The sequence below is a fragment of the Grus americana genome, chromosome 3 (assembly GCF_028858705.1).
Source record: "Grus americana isolate bGruAme1 chromosome 3, bGruAme1.mat, whole genome shotgun sequence".
NCBI lineage: Eukaryota > Metazoa > Chordata > Aves > Gruiformes > Gruidae > Grus > Grus americana.
The window spans coordinates 50,678,839-50,688,916 of NC_072854.1; the positions used below are offsets into that span (position 1 = coordinate 50,678,839).

General features: G+C 40.5%; 1 protein-coding gene across 1 annotated transcript in view; it reads right to left on the reverse strand.

Annotated features, from left to right (window-relative positions):
- SESN1 (sestrin 1) overlaps positions 1–9,682 on the reverse strand; it is an 86,683-nt gene extending 77,001 nt beyond the window's left edge. The window contains exon 1 of the mRNA XM_054819012.1: positions 9,081–9,682. Within this exon, the coding sequence (XP_054674987.1) occupies positions 9,081–9,362 (282 nt within the window). The 5' untranslated portion in view covers positions 9,363–9,682. The remainder of the gene's footprint in view (positions 1–9,080) is intronic.
- Positions 9,683–10,078: the final 396 nt, after the last annotated feature.

The following is a 10,078-nucleotide window of genomic DNA, read 5'->3' on the forward strand; positions in this document are numbered from 1 at the left end:
CTAATTTGCAGTAAAAAACCAGCCATGTTTTCAGCAGCATAGTGCTTTCTTTTAGCACAATGCTTGAATTGAAAGTAAGTTCTTATAGTTGCACAGAAGGAAGACATATCAGATTACATGACATAAGTAGCAGTATGCATTCTAGCACCACCTCTATTTTTAAAATACCAGCCCAATGTATTTTGGGGTAATATTCAGGCACTAGTACACAACACTGGGTGATACTTTTGACCCAAAATGACTTAAAAGAACAGGTTTGGTTTCTACATAAAGCTGGAGTAAGGAAAATGGTTAATTGTTTACTAGGTTTAAATAGAACTAAACCAGTTCACCTTCCCAACCCAACTTCTGGCAGCAATCTAACCTAAGCTTTCCAAAAGAAAGCACAGAGGGGGAAAAAAAAAAAAAGTCAGAGTCATTGGAAACATCAAGAAAGTGGTAAACAAGAGAAAAACCACCACTTAACTTTTTGGACTTAATTCACGTATGTAGGTCCAAGTGAAGATTTCCATGTTTCACTTGATTTCTGGAGAGAGCACTAAGCTCTTCCCCCCCTTAAACTGTAAACAACTTACTGGAATAGAAAACCATACTGACAGCAAACCATATTTTTGGAAATTTAAACACTCAGTATCCACAGGCAAATATACTCAAGCTTTCAAAACTATTTTTCTGTCCCACAATGGTATATTCAGTACTTTTCCACTATGTTTGTTTTAAAAGAAGAAACCCTGACCTGAAGAAAAAGTCAAGAGTAAGATGACAAAACAGCAAGTATTTCTTCAATGCTCACTTTGCACTTCTCACAGTGAGACAATGTAGTTTTCTTTTAAACAATGTACTTTGGTCAAGCTAATGGCAGATGTATTATTTTATGTAACCTAGGAGTCCATACTTTTTTCTTTTTTTACTTAATACTTTGCATATCATATGTTAATTTCTAAACCATTCCAATTCTTACACTTTAATCAAACATCTCCTCAAGATGCATAAAATATCTCCGTATGTGAGCAAAAAGGATCCAAACACATGCCAACACCCCAAAATGAAGACAGTTATTTACATACCAGATGGGGAAAACAACTTTGTTTGGGGTTGGTTTTTTTTTTTTAATAAGTTGGCTTTTTGGCAACTTAAACAGAGCAGAACTTTTAGCAAAAATCAATGCAGAGAGAGGAAGGGTCACCACTACCAATACACCATTAGTATCAGAGTGAGAAAAATAATTTAAGGGCTAAGTTGACACAAGAATACATGAATGTAGACTGGAAAGGATCGTCTCTAGCTATGAGGTTAAAAGAATAGCCAACTTCTAGAATTACCTTGCAAAAGAGAAGCAGAAGCAAAAAAAAAAAAACAAAACACCAAAACAGAGCTCGTGTGACTTAGCAACTGCTAGATAGGAGAACTGATGCTGTTATTTACAAAATGCATTCAAAGCATTTCTGGTTTCTACAGATGTCTAAATATTAGCTCCTGTGAAAAAAATCCAGAAACAGACATTTTTTAATGTAAACCACCAATGCACACCCTACAGTTGTTTATCTCATTAGTAAATAAGAGATGAGGAAATGTTTGTGTTCGATTTCTTCGGTTTAAAGCATTTCAATGCAGTCAAAAAATAAAAATCAACCAAGCCAATATTATCAAGTGTGTGCTTCACTCTTCACTTCTTTTGAAAATAAGAATTCTTGTTATGATGTCCTGAAAATCAATTCAGCAGAATCACGTAAACCCAGAAATTTATAGATCAAGCTATCCCAAACAACTATAAGAAAAAGTTGACTAAGCAAAGCTCATTTCCATACAAGAAGAATGGCACACAGCTAGCATGGAAAATTACGGAAAGGCTCCAAACACAGAAACAGTATTAGAAGTGACCCAGATATCCTACTTCACATCACTTTGAGAACCTCCACTGTTTTCAAGCAACTCTTTATTCCATTCTTAGGGTCAGGCAATTCTGCAGTTGACAAGCTCCACAAAAGAAAATTTCCCTTCATCTCTCTCAACAAACAGACTGAAGCCTTCATAAAGGAGACAAACAGGCTGAAGGAGTGAGGAGTCAGACAAGGCAATCTAAGGACTATTGACAATTTAAGTTTTTTTAAAAAATATGTTAACACCCCTGCTCAGAACATTCCCTGACATGTCAAGATTAAGTCTTCTCCTTTAACTTCTCCAGCCAGCCTCACCACACACACGTGATACAGACCCATCGTCAGAACATGTTTACAATAAATACTGCAGAGGTGCGGTTCTTTTTGTAGCTGAAGCTGTAAATAAGACTAATCGTTTAAGAGCATCATGTCATTACTTCAGTATCTCTCCCAATATTGAGAAGAGCAAGAGTATCTGAACACTACAAAAAAAAAAAAAAACCAACTCAAAAAAACCCCAAACAACCCCTAACAGACAAATGTTTTCTAAACTAATAATCTGGCAGAGTGACATGTGGCTTTTGAAGAGAGCATCCTACAATAATTAAACCCGTTCCACCTAATGGCTGGAAGAGACAGAACATACTTTTGCTCTGAAGTGCTCTCACAAAAAAAAAAAAAAAGGATGTTTTCATTCATTTTACATAAGAGTACTATGGGAAACAGAAACCAATTTCAGTATTGGCATTGTGCAAGGAGACTAGTCAGCTTCCAGATGGATCAGATTCACCACCACCACTGAGGATACCATATTTAAATTCCTAGGCTTGAACAGACTATACATTTCATCTGAGACACCTTTCCGTGGTGACTGACCAACAGTGAGCATCATAGGGGAACATCACTATCATGCAGTAGGATGCAGTCAAATTAACTTGGAAAAAAAAAATCCCACAACTTAACAGATCTGCCTAGCTACAGATTTCAAGTTCACTAAAGAAAGTTACTTCTGTTGTGCAGGGAGGTTAAAAAGACTGAAGACAAAGTTATGAAGTAATTTATCAAAGATTACACCAAAAGTAGATTAAAGATTTGGAAAGTTCACCAGTTTCCTGTAATACTAGAGTCATCAGGACAAACCATTTGAGAGCAAGGAGCTTATTTGAGTTTCATTTTTACTACTCTTAACAAGCATGGACCACAGAGCTCAGATGTGGTACATACGCTATGCAAAGAGACAGCAAACTCTATTGTGAGAAAAATCTAGCAATGAAACAGAAAAGCAACTCCTATTTTATCTTTTATGGACATACACAGGGGAACTACTACCTCCTTTCCTGGCAGAGACTTTATTTGTCCCACACACTGTAGTGGAAGAAGAGGATGAGGACAGGATGCCTGCTCTAGCCATGACTAGAAGTCTTCCCATTCTTTCTGGATGCTCATTTAATTTAAATCCACACAAGCAATTTTCCAGGATTCGGAAAGGTAAGGGTATTTCATTCCATGTCCCCTGCCAAGCAAGCCTAGGTCACAGGCAGTGCCCAAAGGTTCTAATACAAGAGGATATATATTTGGCTGCTGACACGACCCCTCTCTTGTTATGTGCCATACAGCCCTCTGCAAACTATGGATTCTGTTGCATTTATCCACTAAAGCAGTACGCCTAAGAAAACAAGGAGGTACTCAAAGTCCTCCCAAGCTCACCCGCTGCTTTTCAATAAGAGACAGAGGTTCCAGACCACAAGTTCCAGTGCTACATACTGGTAAATATGGTCCTGGGGATCAAAAGGAATGCACTTCGAAGGTACATCCCTCCAAGCAGTTACCAATACAAAACACAGAAGAAGAGGGTGGAAAGAAAAATTATCCAGTTGGTAATGTTCTGCCTTTCCCAGGGAGAGATCAAATAAGCATATCACTCCTACCTGATATTTAAGAACAGTTTAGACAAAGAGTTCTAGTGATGAACATCACCGGATAGTCTATGCCATTGCTTTACGATCTTAATCCTTGAAATTTTCCCCCAAATGTCTAACCAAAGTCTTGTTGGTACTTAGATCAACCAATCATTCGTTCTAGCTCATGTTTCCATCCTCTTTGCAGCAGTCTCTTCATTCTCTCCATTCCCCACTTATTTGGGAACATATTGTCTTAGTCGCCTTTTCAGCTGACCGTACCACCACCAATTTCTTCAAACTTTCTTCACGAAAAAATCAGACGTCTAGAAGATACAATACAAGCTCCCATTAACTATTAACATAATTTTAAATTCTATGGCTGCTCTCCAGTATTCTTAGTCTCCTTCCTAGCTTGTAATCTGCAATTCAACAAGCACAAAATTTTGCTAATCAAGATCATGCTGGACAGGACCTTGTAGAATCTGTACTGAGTACTTGCTACCTGACCTTGCTTACCTTCTGGGGATGGTTTTCCAGCTAACTTTACTTACTGCACAGTAGTTTCTAGATCATAATTCTTTAGCTTGTTAATGAGAATATCATGTGAATATTGAGAATTCCAATATATCAACATATTAACATTATAGCATCTCTCTGCACCACAAGGCCTGTTACTCCATCATAGAAATAGAAATGCTGGATTTAAAATAATTTATCCTGGATAAATCTGTTTTGGCTATTGCTCAACTTCTTTTTCTAGGCACTAAAAATGTGTTTTGTCACTGTTGCAGTATTTTTTTCTTTGAGCTAAAGTTAAAATGCACCAGTTTCCTCTTCATCCCATCTCACCTAGCCCATACTGAAGAGTTATGCACCATTATTCTTTTTGAGTCCACTACTGCACTATGAGGTCTGAGATTGCTTCCTATAGTTGTGGTGTTCTCAAGCACCTCAGAATGAATTTCATCAGGCCCTACCAGATTGAAAATCTGTTGCTTACCCAAGCAACTTAAAAGTTTTTTCTTCCTAGTCTAGGCCAAGGACTATTTACGCTTATCATGGCTATTAACTACACTGGCTAGATTAACTACTTCAGAGAATGCTTCAATCACCTCAGCATTATCTGTTAATACATTAATCTGTGGATCTTTTATTTCTTGCTTTTTTCCAATAACCCTTTTAGCTACACCTCGTTATGTATTTGACTGTCCCAGTTTTGTTTGTGCATCTTCATGCACTTTGTGTGCATCTTCAGCAACATACAGTTTCCCATTTCGTGTACATTTCTTGTGTTTACATCAATAGAGAGCAAAGTTCTTTTTTCATCATTAATTTTCCCCTTCAGTGAAAGTGTTTGGTACTATTACATTACTTCTCAAAGAGTTTGAGACCAGTTTCTTTCTTCCTTGTATTTACGCCTCTCCCCCCACCACATCAAGCTTTACATGCCAAATTCTAAGCTTTTTGACATTTGCAGGTTTTATTCTGCTGCTCTGTCATCTTTTATCCTACATAGGCTAACATTTTGTGGTTACTCCTGCAGAACCTGCCTCCCATGAAGGCATTCTCTTTGTTAATCTAAAAGACTTTTTTTATGGATTTACATACCTTAGCAGAGCAGTAGGTTCTGCTCAGTCTTTTCCAAAAGACTTTGAATGGTTATAAGAGATTTTAACTAGCAAATCTCCTACTTTCAATTATTCTTCTCCAGCTACTGACTCACACCTTATATTTTGTATTCTAGTTGCATACCTCTAATTGATCTGATAGAGGCTGGGCAGAATACTGTTAATGATCACGTGTTAAGACCTTCCATTACTGTTCATTCCCCATGTATTTGTGCTGGTGTGCAGACACTCAGCATACAAGGTGCAATGACCTGCTATTCTGCAAGGTCACAAGCAATATGCTATAAATACATGAAAATCCCACATATGCAATAAGTCATCAAAAAGCTATGATATATTTGGGGTTTTATCTCAAAAACCATGCATCGAATATTTTCAGGTGCAAACATTCAAACTATTTTCATTTGGTTAAAGCATTGCAATTGAAATATCTTTAAAATATTTAAATATATATATATATTTGGTCAAAGTGACTCTAGCGATCTTGCTTTTATTAATAAAAGCAAGAAAGTCTAAATTAAAAAAAAGAGAAGCAGTTTTCTGATACCTTTGTAACAATTCTTGCAAAAACAACTTGTCTAATCTAAATGAGAAATTAGATATATTCTCTTAAGCTAAAAAAAAAAATAAAATGTTATTAGATATATAGCCTACAATAACAAACTCATTATCCTGAATACAAGTTAAATCAACAGGAATTTACATTCAGCAATAATTTATTTTTATAGATTCTGATACAGGCAATATTATTGATAGCAGTATTAAGAATACTATTTTAATATTTATTAATAGCAAAGAACAAAGTTGAACACTTAGGATTCCACCATATTTCAGAGGAATTTTTCTCCAGGAAAAAAAAAAACACAACACCAAACCATAACAAAGGCAGGCTCAGAGGGATGCCATGCTGACACAGGCTGCTGCCAAGCCTGCAGCTTACACCAGCCATATAATGCATTCTACCAACTTGCTCCAGACACAAAGCTGCAAAAACACCAACAGCATAGTTGCTCATGCCTAAATACTTGTTCATTACCCCAACAGGCAAGAGGGCAGTAGCCCCAGAAGGAAATAGTTATCAGACCACATGGAGAATTCAAATCTTTGATTTCTGCACTGACCTATCCTGGATGCAGGACAGAAAGTTGAAGAACACACATTTTACAAATCTCCACTTCATGGGGAAAAAAAAATAGTAAAAATTAAAAAATAAAAAAATAAAAAAAAAATCAGATCAAGCTCAGACTACTAGTCTGAGTTGGACTGTCCCACAGGAGAGAGACAGAAGGCAGCACTAGTTCCCAGGAGAACCTTTGGGTTCAAAGTTGCCTCTCCTGCCCTGGGCTTTATGTCATTTAATAACTTGGCAGAGAATAAGGTTTAGACAGCATAATGGTACATACTGCTGTGGACTTAGAGGTTGTTTCGTATCCCAAAACAGGGAGATAAAGTAATACAAGTGAGTCCTTTAAGTACTGATACTGTTCTGAATAGGATTTTACATTTTTGTAATGTTACTAAGCTATTTACCTTTAGAATCACTGCTGAAAGCTACAAGTTCTATGGGATAATTATATTTAATAGTTTGTTTTATCTGCCATCTTCATTGCAGAGATTTGAATAAAATTCCTCTTAGCCATGAAATCACCAGAAAACCATTTCATGCCTGACAATAGTCCGCAGCATCCAAAATGGAATACTTGTATTGGATTACTTCTTCCACAAATGCGTATTCAAAGATTACAACAAAATTTTTCATTTATGAGTATAGCCATAAGAACTAAGACTTGCCACTATATTCATATTATATACTCCCTAAAAAGAAAAGTTACAAAAGCAGCTTTTAAAGATTTTCTTAAAGTGATGCTGTATTTGATTTTATTTTGCTTAACTTGTTCTTAAACCTCTACTGCAGTGTGTGTGTATACAATTGGTTTCATATCTATTATATCTTTGATCTCTATTATCATCAATCAAGCCAGCTACGACCACGGGATTTGAACTTGCACTTGCTGTACCAAGGTGGACTTATTTTCTGCCAGAATTTTTTTGGCTATTTAAAAAAACCACTGGTAACAAAGACTAACCTATGAAGCTACTGGCATGTTCAACTGTAAAAACCTAAAAGGGAGTCATCAGATCATATATTCTCATCTCGTCCAAGACTTAGGTGAGAGATCACCACCTGTTTGGCCTTTGAATAGGCTCAGATAACTTGTGCCTGATAAAAGCAAGTCTTCCCTTAGCAGTCTGTCCCAGACACTCATCATTCTCACTGGTAATGGGCTCACTTCTCATTTGAATCTTTAACAAGGAAGATGCTGGTGCAAAGGTGCCAGATTAAGTTTTCAACTTAATATTCAAGTTGGTGGTTTGTTGGTTTGTTTTTTCTGTTTCATTGGTTTGGGTTTCTAAAGGAAAACAGTCTTTCACATAGACCGTATGTTGTATTTATAGCTTCTACTGGCAAAATCTGCTTTGAGAAACATGCCCCATACAGCCCAAACTGTATAAAATAAAATAAATTATACTGTATATATCACATTGCACACTGTTGAAAAGTTAGACAAAATAAATAGAGCCTCTCTCAGCTTCAATAATCCAAACCCAGAATTTCTTGGAACCCCTTCAAAGTAGGACAGAACAAAAATGGATCTATATACAAGTTCCTTTAAAATACATATACACATGTATTTTTATATATAATGGTTTATATATAATACATATGGGTGTATTGCATATATTATAATACATATAATGTTTATTTTTTCCCCTCTATATTAAACCTGTTGATGCTCAGGGAAAAAAAAACACAATAGTGGGAATCAGGCAGTTAACTCCAAGCACAGTTCTCTGTACTCACTTGTGATTAAAAGAAATACCTGAATTTCCTTTTCCTACTCTGCAGTAAGTAGCATTTTTAGCAGTGCTGCTGGACCCGTTGATACAAGCCCTGCATCAGAATTTCAAGACCTGTGCAAAAGCTTTCGGTAAGAGAATTCCAATACCAGTAACTATAATTAGACTCTAACAGTGGAAGAGTACAAAGTAACATTTATTTTTGTTAGTATAAAAGGTCAGTAAATGTAATCCTCTATTGGCCAGACCGCCTATGAGCTATAAAAAAAAAAGCGTAGATCTTACCGATTCCAGTGGAGAAACTATTTACCAATAAACAACAAAGGAATTTTGACATGCTCTGCTTTAATAGTCTTGAAGCTCATACGGCTTTTAAAAGCTAAAAAGCATCCCATCCCGACTTATATTGTTAATAGGCAACCTCAAATGTTTATACCCAAATCTTTCCTGCTTTTGTAGTAAAGCCAACTGGTAATATCGCAGCACTAGTCACACAGACCAAAACTAGAACATTAAAGCTGTCATTTTAGTACTTCCTTCGGGATGCCCCAACGATCAGCTGCTTTCCAGCCATTCATCGCTAAATCCTCTCCCCGGATCGCCCTCGAAAACTTGACGCTTTTTTTCCCCCTGCCTTTTAATAAAGTTTTTCCAAATGTTTCTTCGCGGGGGAAGGGGGGGGGGGCGCGACACACCACTTAGCATGTATTACTGCACGAATAAATCTGACCGGCCTGGGTCAGACGCCCATCTCGTTGTACAGCTGAAAGTCGAGGGTGTCCCACGGCGGAGGTAGGGTCTGCCATGCTTACCTGTACCCCGCTGAGGATCGCCTCGCTCTTCTCCCTCACGTCGGGAAAGGGGCAGCGCTTGGAGAGCATCAGCAGACGAGCCAGCACCTCACTCAGCCCGTCGCGGGCAGCGGGAACTAGGAGCCCGTCGGCGGCCCGGGTAGGAGGCACCGCCGCCACGGGAGCGATAGTCTCGCTACGGCGGAGCACGGCTTGCCCGATGTTATCCAAAGCGGCGGCGCGGGTGGCAGCGTCGCGGCTGCAAAGCCCGTCCCAGCGCACTTCGCCTTCCCGCTCCTCCATGGGGCCGTCCGGCTGCTTCCCCACCGCCGCCTCAGCAACCCCGACGCTGCCGCCCCATGGCGGGCTCCCGACAGCCGCCAACTCTCCCACAAAGACGACAAACGCGGCGGCAAGCGGAGAGACAGCTGCCTGCGCCGCATGGAGAGCGGGGCGGGCGGGAGCTCCCTCAGCCCCGGTAGGCGCCCCCGGCAACTGCCGGCAACTGCCGGCAACTGCCGCCCACCGCCGCCGGGGCTGCCGAGCGAGCAGCGCCGCTGGGACTTCGCCTCTCCCGGCGGGGAACGGGGCAACCACCACCCCGCAGCGCCGGCGGCTCCGCCTCCCTGCCCCAGGCATGGAGGGAAGGGGACGGCCCCGGCCCCGGCCCCGCCCCTCTGCCGCGGGGCGGCCCCCTCAGCCCTCCCTGCCGGGGCCGGGCCGCCACAGACCCTCGGTGAACCCCTCACCCTCGGGGGTGGGGAGCAAGGAAGGGCAGGGGCTAGCCCCGCCCAACCCGTCGAGCCCACATGACGGACGCGTCCTCCAGCCAATCGTCTTTCAGCGCTCGCTGCCGCCGGTCCAATCGAAGTGGGGAGCGGCAGCCCCAGGAGGGGGGTGTTGGGATGTGTAGTGCGGCCGAAGGGCGGCCCTGCGCCTGCGGACGGGAACTACGCGTCCCGGCAGGCAGCGCGCGGCACGGCGCGATGCGCTCGCGCATAGCTGCCGCCTCCCGGGGT